This window comes from Rhamphochromis sp. 'chilingali' (genome assembly GCF_963969265.1).
Source record: "Rhamphochromis sp. 'chilingali' genome assembly, chromosome: 5".
Lineage (NCBI taxonomy): Eukaryota > Metazoa > Chordata > Actinopteri > Cichliformes > Cichlidae > Rhamphochromis > Rhamphochromis sp. 'chilingali'.
Window position 1 is genome coordinate 28,682,827 of NC_137932.1, and position 17,826 is coordinate 28,700,652.

The 17,826-nt window shown below is 41.9% G+C and overlaps 1 protein-coding gene and 1 long non-coding RNA gene across 2 annotated transcripts; one reads left to right on the plus strand and one right to left on the minus strand.

Annotated features, from left to right (window-relative positions):
* Window positions 1–290: 290 nt before the first annotated feature.
* On the plus strand, window positions 291–13,516 carry LOC308397517. The gene is made up of 4 exons (XR_013971796.1): window positions 291–384; window positions 10,166–10,583; window positions 11,002–11,161; window positions 13,252–13,516. It is a non-coding gene; the product is annotated as an uncharacterized lncRNA (long non-coding RNA).
* LOC308397046 (uncharacterized protein) lies at window positions 4,139–6,743 on the minus strand (the record flags this gene model as incomplete). The annotated part of the gene is made up of 4 exons (XM_080882770.1): window positions 6,535–6,743; window positions 5,536–5,624; window positions 5,371–5,447; window positions 4,139–5,114 (listed from the first exon to the last, which is right to left on the minus strand). The coding sequence occupies exons 1-4, from the start codon at window positions 6,683–6,685 to the stop codon at window positions 4,139–4,141; spliced, it is 1,293 nt and encodes a 430-aa protein (XP_080738896.1). The 5' UTR covers window positions 6,686–6,743.
* Window positions 13,517–17,826: the final 4,310 nt, after the last annotated feature.

Here is a 17,826-nt window from a genome sequence, read left to right on the forward strand (position 1 = left end):
AAGTATAAACATGAATTAAGATGAAATAACTGATAATAAATTATGCCAGAGGCAGCATATGTATATTTAATTAATAACAAAATATACATATAAAATATATTAATATAAGTGAAACACAAAGAACAGATGTGACTTAAAATTGTAAGACGCTTAATAAAATAAAACAAATGGTTTTACATTTGAGTGGGAAAAAAATTTCACTCCATGTAGGAGTGCTTTTCGAAATCTCGCGTTATTTCATGAAATATCACGAGGTTTTCTCAAACTCGTCCCCCCATTCTGGAACATTCTTCATTTCGCGCCCTTGGACAAAGCTGACAGTTAAGCTGGCAATTTTTGGATTAAGTTCATCTTTGAGCTACGGACTTATTTTCTGCACTAACGGTAAGAACTTTTTGACTTAATTTGAATCCCTAAGTATAAATGAAATGTTTACAAAGTTATGATGCTGCAAAGTAATGTATGGCACAAGTGCTGGCGAACTTTTTCCTAGCACTCAGGCAAGGCTAAGCTAGTTTAAATTTTTAGGTAATGTTGGATTTAGCCAATTTTCAGTTTGAAAGCATTTTCTGGTGTCCTGTATACTGCTTAACTAGCACCAAAATTAATTACTGCGTGTACTTAACATCAAGTTGTACTTAAACATTATCTTGGTTTTTCTCTATGATTAGTATTAATAAAGGACTGTATTAGACCAATTTAACAAAGTTCTAGTTTTTTAGGAGGAATATGGGAGGGTATTTTCACTATCAGAGCAACCAAAATTGCTTTGGTGTTGTCTTTATAGACTACTTGCACTAGGGCATGTGACGTATTTCCGTTTCCAAATAGTACCGCTTGTGCGTTTCCGGTACGTTTGCTTATCTATCGGTAGCTATGCTAATGTCGCTTCAGAATGAGTATAAAAAGGAAAGTATTTAAAACAGAACATTTTCAAAAACAGGAGAAGAAATACTCCGAGCATTGCTGTGTCCCACTTTGTTCAGCTTCAGCCAAATTTAACGGCATACTAAGTTTTCATGCCTTTCCGACCCATTCCGACTTGAGAAGACAATGGCTGGTAAATATACGCCGGGATCATTTCACGATTACCTCTCACACCAGGGTCTGCTGCAGACACTTTGCCAGTGATCAACTCATAGAGCCAACAACCCTCGATGGTCGAAGGCGGCTTATTAAAGGTGCCGTACCAACACTTTTTGAGTGGAATGGCTATAAAGTTGAACCACCGCGGCGTAGTGTTTGGGAGAGAATGGAGCGACGCCCTGAACTAGTTCCTCCTGACGATCAAGAAGAGCACAGTCTTACAAGAGATCATGACTACTGCTCAGTCCCTGAGCCATCTGCATTGGACATATCTGCATCAGCTGCAGAAGACCTGTCCGAAGACGTGGAGACTCTGAGGAAGGAAATACAGGAGTTACGTGTCCAGCGAGAATTTGGGTTACAGCGTTTTGCTGGCTCCGACACTGACATCCGATTCTATACCAGGTACATCTAAGTTCTATTCAAGCTAACTGTTTAAAATATACCAAGGTCACCATCAGTTAAATTTCGAAAGTTTTTCCAGTCTTAATGAAAACAAAATAGAAATTTACTTTTTCTCTGCTGATTGTATGTTTTATGTAGATGCTTTAGTATTTAAACAATATCCTAATGCTACAGGTAAAATACAACACCAAATACTCTTAATCAGACTATTTTATACAGCATTCCATTAGCATATTTGTCACAGTTCACATTATTTTTATGTCAGTGTGTAATGTTAATTAATGATTGACATGATGTATGTCTCTCTCGTGAATAGATTTCCAAGCTAAGATAAGATAAGATAAGATAAGATAAGATAGAACTTTATTAATCCCTCGGGTGGGTTCCTCTGGGAAATTCGACTTCCAAAAAAAGCACAGCAACGACCAAAGTTACAGTTACAGAACTGTTATATATATATATACACACACACACACACACACACACACACACACACACACACACACACACACACATATATAAATACAGAGACAAATGTAAATAAAATATACAAAGGGGATAAATAGAATAAATAGGAATAAAAAATAAAAATACAAGTGAATTGCACATTTCAAGTATTGAGTCTATTGCACTGTTGACTATTTACAAAAAGTATTGCACAAGGTATTGTACAGTGAGGTGCAGAGGCACTACAGCTTAGTTGTTCCCCCCTCCTTTGTCCTCCTGTTTCCCCTCCCTCTCCCCTCCAGAGAGGAGTTAAACAGTCTGATGGCGTGTGGGACAAAGGAGTTTTTAAGTCTGTTAGTTCTTGTCTTGGGGAGAAGCAACCTGTCACTGAACAGACTCTTCTGGTTGTTTATGGCCGTGTGCTATGATCATTTGATGGCATTCTGGGTTTTGATTGAGCCTTGCATCTATAAAATGATCCGGGTTTCAAGAGCCAAGTCAGCTGCCAATCGGAACGAAGAAGTGTTGACACCTGCACGCACATCAACAGTAGGTTATGGGTTTGTTGGTAGTTAGAACTAGAGGTGTAATGTTATTGTATTTATGTACAATAACATTACTTTATGTACAGTAGCATACATACACAGGTGTATGTATGCTAGACTCAGTATCCTTAACATACATACACCTGTGCACTACAGCACCTCATTGTTTACCCCATGGTACAGTATGGTATGCCTAACCATTACAAAACATTTAGCCAAGAAAAGAATAATTTTACTAGTTCATAGCTTAAGGAGTAACATTTTCCCTTTTGTTTTCACCTTCCAGAGGCAGCTGCTACAGCCAATTGATGAGTTTTTTCTTTTCCTGGTTTTCCTGTCAGTTGGTTTGAAGGAGAGGGACCTGGCACACCGATTTAACATACACCAGTCCACAGTGAGCCGCATTATTGCAACATGGACAAATTTTCTTGCCACTGCACTGGGGTCTCAGTGCATCTGGCTTACACGTGAAGAAGTGCAAGCTTACCTCCCTGAGGAATTCAAAGATTTCTCAGACACCCAGATGATCCTTGACTGTACAGAGCTGAGGTGTCAGACACCATCCTCACCACTTCTCCAAAGTGAAATGTACTCTTCGTACAAATCCCACTGTACGATGAAAGCCCTGGTTGGCATAGCTCCACATGGTCCAGTGACATTCATCTCTAATCTGTATGCTGGTTCGGTTAGTGACAAGGAACTATTCAAACAATCAGGCATTGCTGAGAAGTTGACTGAAGACATGGCAGTGATGGTAGATAAGGGCTTCCTAATCACTGATTGTTGTAAATGCAAAGTGTACTGCCCACCTTTTCTATCTAAGCAGAAGCAGATGCCAGCATACCAGGTTAAGGAGACGCAGGCCATAGCCAGACTCAGGGTACATGTGGAGCGAGTCATTAGGAGGATCAAACAGAACAAACTTTTTGATAGCATCATTACCATGTCACATGTTTATAATATCAACCAACTGTTTGCAGTGGCATGTATGCTGTCAAATTACCAGAACACAGCATTAGTTAAAAAATGGGTTAAGTGAGACAAGATGGATTTTTCCCAAGACACCAGTGCCAGTACAAGTAACTTATGGAAAATGACCTGCAGCTGAGGCCACTACAGTTGAATTTCTTCCTTCTCAGCTGACAATACTTGATTACAGAACTGGTACTTGAGTGCCGATAGTTGAGTTTCAGTTATTGATAATTCAAATTCATTGCAAATGTTTAATGTTAATAATACTGTTTAATTATACTTCTATTATTACTATTCAGATTCAACAAAACTATTTATCAAAATTATAAAGTAAATCACTAAATCGTTTTAAAACCATAAGTGACATTGAACTTTTGTAACATCAAAAATACCATTTGTCATTTTCTACAGTTCAGTTGTGTTATTGTCTAAATGTATATCAGTATGCTAGGCATGGAGTTTTAAATACTTACCATGTAAATAAGTTCTGCACAAATTCAATGTTTTAATGTGTGTTTTTAAAAATTAAATTGATGCCATTGCTTAAATAACAGTTTATTGATGTCACATAAAAGTAACATGTAACAACAAAAGAATTCATGAAATATATTGAAAATAAAACATCAGTTATTTTGTTCCAGCCAGCCTGAAGGATCTGTTTTTCTTTTTGCTGTTTTCACTGTTCATTTTTTCAAACACGGGTATCTTGGCATATATATGTAAAAAAAGAAATAGTCTGCCTTTTCTCTGATTGCATTGTGCACATCTATATCCATGTATATTCTTTGCACTAGGTAGTCCTCTTGTGCCCACACAACAAAGTCACACCACTGCATCCCACTGATGAGCAGTTGTCCTTGCACTTGCCAGTAATATGCGTGGCTCTTTTTTAGTTTAGGGGTACCACATTCCATCTGCACATATTTGCAGTCAATAAAGTTTTGTACATTGGGACATTTGAATTCGACGAAGCCAAACTGGGGGTATTCATTGGGGTCAAAAACAACACCATCAGGAGATGCAGCAAGCCAGGGGGCAATGGGGTGAATGACCAGACCACAGGGTGAGTAGTTAACATTCATTAGCCTACTATACTCTGCTGCTATTGCAGGCTCCATCTCAGTTCCTCTCCTCATGTCTGCTGTCTGCCTTGTTCCCTTCAATATACGCTCTGCTAGTGACTCGGCCGAGCTCTGGCCTCTGACGTGACACACCTCCCGAAACCTAGAGGCAGTCACTCTGGGCCTGCGGAGCTGATGCCACTCAGACGAAGAGCTTTGCTCACGTGTAGCTTCCTCTATTTTGTGAGCCATTTCCAGAGTTACAGACAAGCTTTTCAGATGCAGAAGCTCTTCTTCTGAGCACACAAACACACAATCTGATGGCAAGATGTCATACCCCTCCAGAGGCAAGTGCGGTGTTGGTGGTGCATCGCGGTGTAGTGTGATGTACCGGGTTGTCAAAACCGGCTGCTGATATGACAGAACACTGCCCTCCTGCACCAGCCCAAAGGCACTTTCCACAAGGGGCTTGTCAGGTCTCATGTTCATTGTGGTCACAAGTGGCCTGTCCTCAATATTAAATTTTGCATATGCCTCCGTTATTCTGAACAAGCAGGGATCTGGTAACGGACCCACCATGCCTCTGTAGAAGCCACTCCTAAAGAAAACATCAATGACAATAATGTAAGGGAGAAGGTTATTATACTGAACAACAACTAAACTAAAAACTAAAAGGTGTAAAACAGTGGTGCATAAGTTAGAGACTGGGATGTATATGTACATGACTGAGTTAGCCGTCTTCAGAAAGTGTAATGTTGTATGTAAATTAATACCTATTCTGACACATGTATGTATGAAAAAAATAGCAACATACATTTGTAACACATGAAACCAAATTTTACAAATGTAATTACCGTACTCCAGTCTGGGCCATCCTATTTGGTACTGGCTTAGTGAAGATCATGGAGTTGATGGGTCCTGGCCTCACACCCTAACAGAAGACACATTTACTATGGATGGTGTTGCTGTTCATATGTAAACATGGACTAATTCAAAAACTTTAACCTCATTTAAATTACCACTGTCCGTGGCTTGTGCCATTGCTGTTCAGATTCCGTGCAGCTATGCACAGGGGGGACAACCGGCACTCTGAGTTGTGAGTAGTGTGCTGTTTGGAAGAGCAATGCCACTGTGTGATTGCACATAACAGCGCCTGCCACACAGGAGCACTGGCTATGTGTCAGTATCACCGGCGATGAATCCAGAAGCTTAATCTAAGAAGAAAGAACGAAAATTAAAAATGTAACATCTTCATGGAAGAGCCGAACAGGAACATAGTTCAGTGTTATGGTTACGTACCCTCCTGAATGCTTAGTGTTTCCTTCTCTCCCTATTAAAACAACTTAACCATGCTTGATAACTGTAATAACTTAGATTGTGTATATTTGCAGTATTAACTTGTTGTCAAATGTTTCTGATCACCCAAACACACGTTGATTTAACTATCTGACTAGTCAAATTAGGAGTGATAAAGCAGGGAGACAAGGAAAACATTCAAGTTGATGGGCCTTTAGGAATGAACTTAACTAATGCTTAAATGAACTGAACCCCACAGAACGGGGATTAACAACTTTACACAGCTTCCTGCCTACACTTAGTCTGTGTGGTGCCTCACTCTTCCTCATCGACCTGTAGCACAGGGCTCTCACACCGACCTCCCCTGACAACCTGTCTTTATTGGACACTGAATAAAGATACAAGTACCATTAGCATTATTTCTGTATTACTCATTTCAGCATGTCTTAAACATATATATTTTACACTTAGCAAGAGTAGCATTAGGTAGTTAACTACCTCCATAGTTAGCCAACTACCTAACGCTAATATAACAGTGTCTAACAACAAAAGTGACATTAGTTAAGAAAACCTCAACTATAGTTTAGGACGACATAAAACACCGTTTAAGAAAACATGTAATGTAGAGAACTGACATCAAATGAAGGACATAGCGGAGTAACGTAGCGTTTGCATTTGACGTTAGCTAGCGTTTCTTTGTCGGTTAATTTACGTTTTCTTACCTTCGTAGTTGTGTATATATGATGCAGCATATAACTTAAATCCTTTATCTAATTTGCTGGCGGGGGTAGTCGTCACTCTGCAAATCCGATGAACATCGGTGATGTTCAATTTTGGGAGCTCTTGTAGGCATCGAGTGTAGAACGTCGCCATGGTTTAACCGCACCGGAAGCACTGGAGCAGGACTACATAGAACGCGGAAGTGTTAGTGCAAGTAGTCCATTAGCTTCATTCCTCACGGCTAAGTGAGGAGGGTAGGCCATGGCCATGAGCAACTAGTCCCCAGCTTTTGCCCCTGTGTCAGGAGCATGCACAGCAGTCAGAGAGGCAGATCAGTGAGCACTCTATTTCTGTAGAAGACATAATCATCATTTTTCTTGCCATTGTTCTCATTTTTCCAGAAAAAGCAAAAAAGATAATATAGGTATTCTTGATTTGTTTGGGTTTTTTTTTTTTATACACACTTTAGTATGCAACTTTATATGTGTAGTTGTTTTAGTGAGAACTTCATCAGAAATACTGTACTGACTCAAGAATCTGCCTCTTACTGTTGTGCAAGCTCTGTACATGAGGGAAACTGATTATTTAAGCAGAACTGGTCGGTCTTGTTAGGGCCACAGTGCCAACTCCTTTTACTATGATTGCTGTGGCCCTCCTTTTTTCCTTTTTGTAATGTATATTTGGCTAGAATCTACACATTTATTTATTTATAAAAAAGAAAAGCAATTGCTCTTTGGATGTGGTCCTAAAGATCTGTGATCTTTAAGTGTTTGTCTGATGCCTTATTTGTGCATGCGCGCTGTTATTTTAATTTGTTTCATTATGGCTTAAATTTGTTTGAATTTTGTGCATGCTCCTTTATCAGCCTTCCTGCATGGACAGCTTGTGTGGTTATTGGCCAGGAGGGTTTGCAATTATCTCAAAACTTGAGATGTTTGTTGTTTTGATTATGACTATGGCTACTTATAAATTGCATAGTCACACTATTACAATAATATGTTATTAATATCTGTATATTGGTTTGATTTTGCTGTTGGACAGTGGAGTGAATAGTAGCAAGGGTTATGTGTGATTTCTTTCTTTCTTTATTTTTACAGACTTTGACATAAGAACAGTGTATATTTCAAAATTCATTTCTATTTAAAATTTGATGCATGCCAGAAATATACTAGTAGGAATCTTTTTTTGAGTTTGTAACAATTAGAATTGTTACTTTATAAAGTGATGTCAGGGTCTTTTATTGTAATACAACAGCTTTTAAGGCTGGTGTAAGCATCACAGCAGATGTCTTTATGCCAAAGTAACTGAGGATAAAACACAGAAAAAAGGAGATTTTCCTAGAGTGGCTTTTTAAATCAGATAGCCTTAGAAATATTCTGCAGTTGAACAAAAACTGAAGAAAACCATGAATCAATATATGAACATTACCTGATGCTGCTGCTGAAGTAAAGCAGAGCAAAGTTACAGAAATTTTTTTTAGAGGTTTTATTAGTGAACAAGGTGAGTTTTTTGCAATTTGGCACAAAAAACAACTGACAACAGCGCTAAGCACAACTGTACACTGATGTATAATAAGCAAGGGAATAATGTGGAAAACATATTTCAGATGGGGAAACTTTTCTTGAAGTATACTACGAGAGAGCTGTGCAAGAAGTATGATGTTTTGTTTTGGGTTTTTTTGTCTTTTTTTCAATCGTGGTGGAAACAAGACAGGAAGAGGGAATTAATGACAGTATTTGTCATGGTCCCTGTGCCCCGCTGGTCAATCCTCTATGGGGCAATATGTTTGTGGTTTGTTTGCTCTCTCGCCCTCTCTCTCACTCTCTCTCTCTCTCGCCACGGCGATGCTCACTGCGGGCTCCCGCTGCTGGCCCACACACCTGCTCATCACCACACCGGCCGCTGATCCCAGCTGATTACTGCACTACTTAGATGGCGAGTCTGCACTAGTCTTCGCTGGATCGTTGAGCTATCAGTGTCAGTTAGACTTGTGTTTCTGCTAACCTGTACCTTGAGAATTTCTTATAATTATCCTGCTAACCAGACGTTTTGTGTGTAGATCATTTTTGGAACCCGATGCGGAGAGGAGTGATTGAGGGGGAACGTTTTTGTACAGAAAGTGTGGAACACCCTTCTCCCAACCCTGTTTCCCACGGACCCTGGCGACCCGGACCCGTTTCCCCTGCACGTTGTATATAGCCACTTGGTGTATGTGTTCACTGTAAATAAACGCACTGTCCTTCGCTTAAAGGAAAACCCTGGCCTGCGCCTGAGTCTCTTTCGGAAACCTTATCAGTATTTATCAAATGTGAAGCGTAGTTTGGATCTTCTTTTGCTGCTGGTTCAGTTAATTTTGAATTTTGATTGGAGAGTGATGAAACCTGGAGCTTCAGAATCTGTGAGCTGTCTTTCAGAAAGCAATGGAGCAATCTCAGAGGACAAAGAGCTCAGAAAGTTGTTGAACATTTTAGTTTCGTTTCACAGTAAAATGAGTCAGAGCATCATCAGGACTTAATATTGTACTCTGATTCTTTTGAGAATAAAACACTTGAGGAAGAGCACTACGATTGCGATGAACATGCTAAAGATTATGTTATCATGAAATTTCTGTTGACTAAAGGACTGATGAAACTTTGTGCTATGGCCAGCAAAGAGCACCAGGTTGGGGTGTCACTTTGAACGAGCTGGGTGTGGGATATGGGGGTAATGCACAAGCTTATTTATCTTTGGTTAAAAAGTCCCCGAAAATGCAGACAGTCTATGCAAATTCTAACTGATTTCAGCATTCATGGTTTCTGTCAGGCAATATCTTCCTTAAAGTTTTGCAAGGAAACCAAGGTCTCTCATTGAAATTAGCACGTAGAAAGCAACTGAATTGAGACAAGTTTTGCTTTACACAAGCCCAGTTCTACTGAATAATATACCAAGCCAAATGTATAGATACTTTATACTGTTATCTGTATCTACAAGAATTCATCTAAGTCCTGATTTGTATATTGATAACTGACTGTGATTATGCAGAGGATGTTTTGAAGCAGTTTGTGAAAGATTTTGCTTTGATTTATGGTCTTGACTTTGTTGGTTATAATATACATTCTTTAATACACCTAGCTCAAGATGTACGGAAGTTTGGCCCTTTAGACAGCATTTCCTGCTTCCCATTAGAAACCTTCCTTGGTGGAATTTATTTGGATTCTGGAAGCAGATTGGGAAAGGGAAGCGGAAAAGGAGGTAATTGTGTTGAAAACACCTTAAAAGCAAAAATTAGAAACCTTCCTTGGTGGAATTTATTTGGATTCTGGAAGCAGATTGGGAAAGGGAAGCGGAAAAGGAGGTAATTGTGTTGAAAACACCTTAAAAGCAAAAATTTATTGAGATTATAAGAAAAAAAAAACCTGACAGTTTCTTTAGCAGACACTTGCCTTGCTGCTCATCAGGTTCAGATATGATTTCAAAATAGCGCTTTATAATTTGTTGACTTTTAAAAATCTGTTTTAGACTTTTTTTTGATGCCATTATATACATTAATGTTTTTAGTTTGTAGGACTAACCAGTACCCTAAATTATGTGTTTGGATTATTATTTATTTGTGTGTGTATGTTTGTTGTATTTTGTTTGTTTGTTTGTTTTAAGGCCAGTGATCCCGTCGAGCTCTGATGAGGATTGGGACAACACTGCGGAACAGCCAGAGACCTCACCACCATCAGCAATGGAGAATAGACATTCAAGTGAAACTCACTTCCTGAACATCACTCATCCATTTGTTCAGCCGCTACAACCCTCAACTCCTTCACCTGTGGTTTCACAACCAGTTCCAAGACAACTTCTACAAGCCACCAATACGAGCATGTTTGTACGTGTTCTAACCCTCCTGGAAGACATTAAGGACACTCAGAGGGTCCACAGTCAAATGCTACAGTCTCTCCTTACACAACGTGATGGACCAGTTGCTGCAGTATTACCCGAGGGTGCTGTATTTCCCATCCGGACAGTAGCAGATGTGGCAGCACTGGAGCAAAAACTGGCAGACCCTGTCTTCCTAAAAGAAGTGGTAAATAATAATGATGTAATAACAATATTCAATGATTAATGCCTCAATCAGTCTGTGTTTCATGCTAGCAGTTATGATCAAGGAAAGTTGCTGTTTGTTCGAACATGGTCAGTGCAATGAAGGAGTGGAAGGAGAGCTGAACAAAAGTTGCTATTTTTGTTAATAAAATAACTTCTCCAAACATTACCTAGTTATAAGTTGTGCCATGCCAAACCCAAAACTTAAGAAATTACTTTTGGTGAATCATTTAGCTCTTTGCATTCACATCAGACAGTGTTTGACTTTGACACCTAACTCTTTCTCAGTCAATTAGCATCAATATTATAGAGCCTAATTACTGTGTAGCTGTGCTTGCTTTCTTTTAGGTGTGACTGATGGTACTACTGTCAGTAAAATTATTGTCCTTGCGTGTCCTAAGGTTGCTGTTGTGGCAGAGATCAGAGGGAGCACTGTTGATGAAGCCACAAGAAGAATGATGGCCTTCATTATGGACAATGCTCTTTCCAGGCAATATAACTTCGTTGGGTGCCATGCAAAGCGGGAATTTCGAGGGCTTAAAGTTTTTGAAGTGCTATATGGTAAGTTCATTAGTTGTAAGATATTTTGTTGATGTTTGAATAACGGATGCTCACTACAGCTGCAGTCATTCAGAAACAACTTTTCTCTCCACCATTGTGAGCGGCTAGCTTCGCAATAACAGAAGTTTGACTTGATTGACGCGGGAATGTTCCCAGTTAGCCTAGCGGTCAGCAAGGAGGCTTCAGCGGTGCATTATGGGATCTGTAGTTTGTATATTATTAGCGCCTCATATCGCCGGGCCATGCATAACAATAATAGTACATCTATATAAAATGATCTTGCGGGCCGGATATAAATGTATGCCGGGCCGGATGTGGCCCGCAGGCCTTGACTTTGACACGTGGTTTAGATAGACTGTACAAATTGTGGAGATGAAACCATCAGCTCATGTTGTTCTGGAGGTTGGTGGCTGCTGGCAGGAATGACCACGTTTCTTTCTGGCTTGTAGCATACTTGAAGAAGTCTCTCACTAAACAGTTTTTTGGTTGCTCACAGAATGTGAATAAGCTCCAGGAACTCCAGAGCCAGCCTCTATTTTTTCCAGTGTAATTAGTAACACACTGATTTATCTGATGGCCCTATTTTTGATTTACATGAAAATAGGGCTGCCACAAACGATTATTTTGATAGTCGACTAGTCACCGATTATTTTTGCGATTATTCGACTAATCAGATCATCATCCATTGGACGTAAAACTACAGCTTATTGCACCAGCAGCATCTGCTCTTATATAACTATCATTAGCTTACAGCTTTAAGTGTTTAAGGTCTGTGCTAACTAAAAATAAAGACAAGATGATAGTTTATTAAATTTTAATGAAATTTGCAGATTGTTTCGGTGAAGTTTAATAAACTCCTTGCTATCTAAAATATAACAGGACACCGGAGTATATTCTGGAGCATCTCACACTTCTGATAATCAGTTGTCTGCTTGACGTTTATTCAGCTGTGTAAAAACTATAACTTTAATCTCAGACAAACTGATTTACTCAGGAACAAATAAAATACTAAAAAAAAAGCCAAACAATAACATTTTAAGTTATCTAAGTGACTCATATATATTTAACCTGAGTAGCGAAAGACAGCGGTGGGTTTGAAAACGATTTGCGGGGAGTCCGGTGTTCTCACGGCGCTAGTGAGCCTAGCCCCCGGCTCGCTAACGAGCTAGTGGGTAACAGATGTCTCCGAAAACGTCGGAGCGCTTTTGAAAATATGTGGTGTCCTGATAAACTGAGCAGATATTTGAGGTTTACACAGCTACATTCTCGCCTGAGAATATGTTAAACGTTTATTTTGTGACCCAGAAAGAATAATAAGAGTAACATTAAAACTAACTAGCTGCCGCCATTGTTGGAAACTGCGCTGGGCCGCGCTATGAATTCTGGGACACAGCTGCTTCTTCTTCTTCTTCGGGGTTTAACGGTAGCTGGCATCCTTGTACATGCAATGCTGCCATCTTCTGTTTCAGTCCGTTATTACACTCTTAAATCCTGCCACTTATTCCTGCGTCTTTTGTGATCTTACAAAGCTTCAAACGACGCGTCGACTATTAAATCAGTCGTCGACGATTTTGATAGTCGACGTAATCGTGACTAGTCGACAAATCGTGGCAGCCCTACATGAAAATTATTGGCGCCCGCCTGGCACACACCTCAAGAAGTGGAATCTGTTTTCTCCTTGGTAGATGTAGCCCTTGTTACATTTTACTATTTTGTTTTGTGTTCATTATGAGGTGCTGTACCATGCAAAAAACTGGTTAACCACTTGCCTGTTCTAAGCTCTGTGCCAATCACTGAGACAGCCCACAACACCAGTTATCATTGTAACTATGTAGACATCTTTTAAACATTTGTCTTAAATGTTTTAAGGTAAAATGTTTCACATTAATTTAATTTTTGAGTGCCTACTTGGTAAATCATTTTGTAAATAGCTTTTCTGTTTCCATGAATACTCATGGTCTTCAAAGAGTTCAATGTAGGAGGTCAAACAACTTGAACAGCACAACCTCCAAAACAACTTCAGTACTATCGCAAATCTGATTTTGTTTGTGAAAATGCACTAATTTTTTATTTTTTTTTATTTCTTTCAGGACCAATGGATTGGTGAATGAGTGAGAAGCTGTGGTTTGCTGCATTTGTTTTTCCTTTAAACTGTATAACATTTATTTGTTATTGTTTTGTGTATACTGTGGACATTTTTGTCAACTTGTTCTCCAAACAAAAAATGTATTATATAAAAAAGCATACTGTTTTAAAATTTCATAGTAATCAGTATTAATAAAAAAGATAAACTGGCTTTGTTGTACAGGTGATTTAAATTATAGCTTACTTACATTATCCAAAATTCCATCTGGGCAAACACACTTGGGGCCACCATGGAAACTGACGACAAAAATAGCTGGGTCTCAGGTTGGTAACCCAAGTGGGCCCCAAGTATCAGACCTGCTTCTATCCATCTGGGCCCCATACTCATTTATTGTCTGGGGCTGATTTGGGACCCATCATTAACCCATCTGGGAAAACACATTTGGGGCCATCATGGAAACTGAGGACAAAAGTAGCTGGGTGCCAGGTGGGTAACCCAAGTGGGCCCCAACCATCAGACCCGCTTCTACCCATCTGGGCCCCATACTCATTTGTTGGCTGGGCCTGATTTGGGGCCCATCCGGGTCCCATCAATAATCCATCTGGGCAAACACATTTGGGGCCACCATGGAAACTGAGGACAAAATTAGCTGGGTCCTAGGTGGGTAACCCAAGTGGGCCCCAAATATCAGATCTGCTTCTACCCATCTGGGCCCCACATATTTTTTTTGACTGGGCCTGATTTGGGGCTTATCTGGGACCCAGCATAAACCCATCTAGGAAAACACATTTGGGGCCACCATGGAAACTGAGGACAAAATTAGCTGGACCCCAGTTGGGTTTCCCAAGTGGGCCCCAAATATTAGCCCTGCTGCTCCCTATTTGGGCCCCACATATGTGTGTTGACTGGGTTGCTATCTTAAATATAACAGGACACTGGCGTAAATTCTCAACCGTCTCACATTTCTGTTTAATCAGTTTTCTGTTTGACGTTTATTCAGCGGTGAAAAAACCAAGGAGGAATCCACCCGGGGGATTAATAAAGTTTTATTTTATTTAATTTAATCTAATAACTTTAATCTCAGCCAAACCGGTTTACTCACGAACAAATAAAACACTGAAAAAAGACAAACAATAACATTTTTAGGTTGTCTAAGTGACTTATATATTCGTTCAACACCTGGGGGACCAATATAAACAATATTGGTCCCCCAGGACACACACGTCCTTCAAATTCGGGGAAAAGGAGGACGCATTTGTCGGCTGCATTCGGAGGAGTCTACAAATTTGGACAGCCTTCGGCGCGTCGCTGTGACGTAATCGGTCTACAAATGCGGCCTCAGGAGGATGCAGCCCATGAATTTGGACACGACAAGCGTTAATTGGAACACAGCCTATGAATTTGGACAGCCTTTGGCTGCAGACAGAGGAGAGCTTTGACCAGGTACCAAAGCAAATCATTCGTACTGTACAAATAATGTAAATATGACGGTGTATCACAAAAGATTTATATCAAACGGATCACTTGGCCCATATTACGTTACTTGCTCTTCGAGTGAATCAACAAATGGCAAAATGAAAAGCCGAACAACAACAATGCTGTCTTTTTTAGAGAGTCTTAGCTTACATGTGTTTTTATTTCATATTTCCAGTTGTTACCCTCCGCGGCTGAATAAAGCACTTTAAATTGGTTTCAGTTATGTACTGATGAACACAACAATAGGTAAGGTAAGGTAAGGTAAGGTAAGGTAAGGTAACTTTATTTATACCTAAAGGCAAGGTAAATTTGCTTTACAGAAAAATGACAGCATTTGACATCCCTTTAAAAACACACATACCTAGTAAATATATAAAACTCACTGTGACACATACTTTAATATTTCGAATCAAAAACAGTTCTTATTTAATTCAGTGACAGCAACGGGGACAAAGCTATTTTTATAACGCTTTGTCCTGCATCTCGGAAATAGAAACCTCCGTCCTGAGGGAAGAAGCTGAAATTCACCCCTTAGAGGATGGGAACCATTATTAAGGATTGATAAAGCCATCCTCTGTACCTGCTTAGAGTACAGGGAGGCTAAACAAGACTGTGGCTCACCTATCAGACGACTGGACCATCTCACTATCTGATTTAGAGAGTTTTAGGGGCTTCTTTCAAAGAAAAATCTCAGGTAGATGTTATTTTATATATTGTGGAGGTAAGCATCAACGACACAGAGCTCTCAGTTCTCACTCCTTCTTTATTCCTCTCCAACATCAACTGCACATATCGCGCCACAAAACACAGGAACACACTTCGTTAATACTGGGTGTGAGTGGAGCCCTCTAGTGGTCCACCATACATGCCCCCACCGAACACCCAGCAGAACTAGTCCAGGACCTGGGGCTTAAGCAAACGGCCGGAACGGCTGAACCGGGGGGGTGGGGAACTGACAGAGGGCAACCCATCATATGGTGGACGCAGCGGAGTCCTATGGGCATCGTGCCTGGTATCGAAACACGGGGGGGGGCTCTCAGGTAAGAATTCCCTTGGGACCCGGAGGGGTTGGCCGAGGACCAGTTCAGCTGGGGAAACCCTGAGGTCTTCTTTAACCGCAATTCCACCAAAACCCACAGAAGACGGTCAACCCAGTCGCCATCTGTTAAGGAAGCCTGGAGTGACCTTAAGTGACCGGTGAAACCGCTCGCGCATCCCGTTAGCTTGCGGGTGGTATGCTGGACCTTGACCCCCAGGCCGTCAGCCATAGCAGACCAAAGCTCAGAAACAAACTGGGGGCCCCTGTCCGAGGTAATGTTAGCAGGGGGGCCGAAACGCGAAACCAACGTTGACAAAAATGCTCTGGCCACCCTCACCGCTGTCGTGGATGCCAGGGGTACCATCTCCGGCCACCTGGTCGTGCGGTCCACCACAGTAAGATGCGTGAAACCCTGTGACTGCGGCAAGGGACCAACCGTGAACGTGATCGAAATGCCTACCGGGGACACGGAAAGGTTTGAGGGGTGCCTGCGTGTGCCGCTGGATTTTCGAGCGTTGGCATAGGATACAAGCTGCCGCCCATTCTTTCATCGTTTCGCGAAGGCCCAGCCAAAAGAACCTGGCGCTGACCAGCTTGACTGAGGCCCGGACGTCGGGATGAGAGAGGGCATGCACCAAGTCAAAAACACGACGCCACGAAAGAGGAACCACCAGGCGGGGGTGACACACCGGGGTGTCCTCCACTACGAGGCCCGTTTTCGTTGACTGAAGGGCAAGGACGTCCGGGTCAGCATGTTGCTCGGCGGACATGGCAGCGTAGTTGAAGCCGACATACTCCGGGGAAACCAACACACGTGAGAGACAGTCAGTGACGTGATTGGACTTACCAGCCACACGCTGAATGTGGGTGGTAAACTCTGAAATGGCCGCCAACTGGCGCTGCTGGCGTGCGCTCCATGGGTCAGAGACCTTGGACATCGCAAACGTCAAAGGTTTGTGGTCAACGTACGCAGTAAAGTTGCGACCCTCGAGGAAAAAACAAAAATATTGTGTCGCGAGGTGCAGGGCCAGCAACTCCCTGTCAAAAACACTGTACTTGCATTCAGCATCCCGGAGCGTACAACTGAAAAAGGCGAGCGGTTGCCAGAGACCTGAAACCCGCTGTTCCAACACCCCACCCACTGCCACGTCGGACACGTCGGTGGTCAACGCGATCTCCGCCGACGGAAGCGGGTGGGCCAGCAGGGCTGCGTCAGCCAGCGCAGACTTGGCTGCGGAAAACGCCTGGACGCGTTCCGGCAGCCAGTCAACAGGATCTTTGGCTGTTTTACCTTTTAAGGCAGCATAGAGCGGCTGTAGCAGATGGGCAGCTCTGGGGAGAAAGCGGTCGTAAAAGTGTATCATCCCCAAGAACTCCTGCAACGCTTTAACCGACGTGGGACGCGGAAAAGCCGAAACGGCCTGGACTCGGTCGGGCAACGGAACCAAACCTTCAGCAGAAATGCGGTGCCCGAGGAAATCCAGAACAGGCAACCCAAACTGGCACTTGGAAGGGTTGATGATCAGGCCGTACGCTGCCAAACGCTGGAAAACCTGGCACAGATTGGACTCGTGCTGGCTCGCTGAGCAGCTGGCCACCAATATATCGTCCAGATAAACAAAAACGAACGGCAGCCCACGCAAAACGGAGTCCATCAGCCGCTGAAAGGTCTGGGCGGCACCTTTCAGGCCAAATGGCATGTGCAAAAACTCGAACAAGCTGAAGGGGGTAATGACAGCGGTTTTAGGAATGTCTTCATCGCGCACGGGAACTTGGTGATACCCCCACACAAGTCAATTTTAGAAAAAATCGAGGTTCCGGCGAGATTGGCAGAAAAATCCTGAATGTAGGGGATGGGGTAAGGGTCATTCTCCGTGGCATTATTTAAACGGCGGAAATCTCAGCATTGCCGCCACCGACCGTCCAATTTGGGCACCATGTGAAGCGGAGAGGCCCATGCACTGTTCGAACGCTGTACAATGCTAAGGCGCTCCATGGCTGCAAACTCTTACCGAGCGACGGACAGTTTCGCGGGGTCGAGGCGGCGAGCACGTGCGATTACCG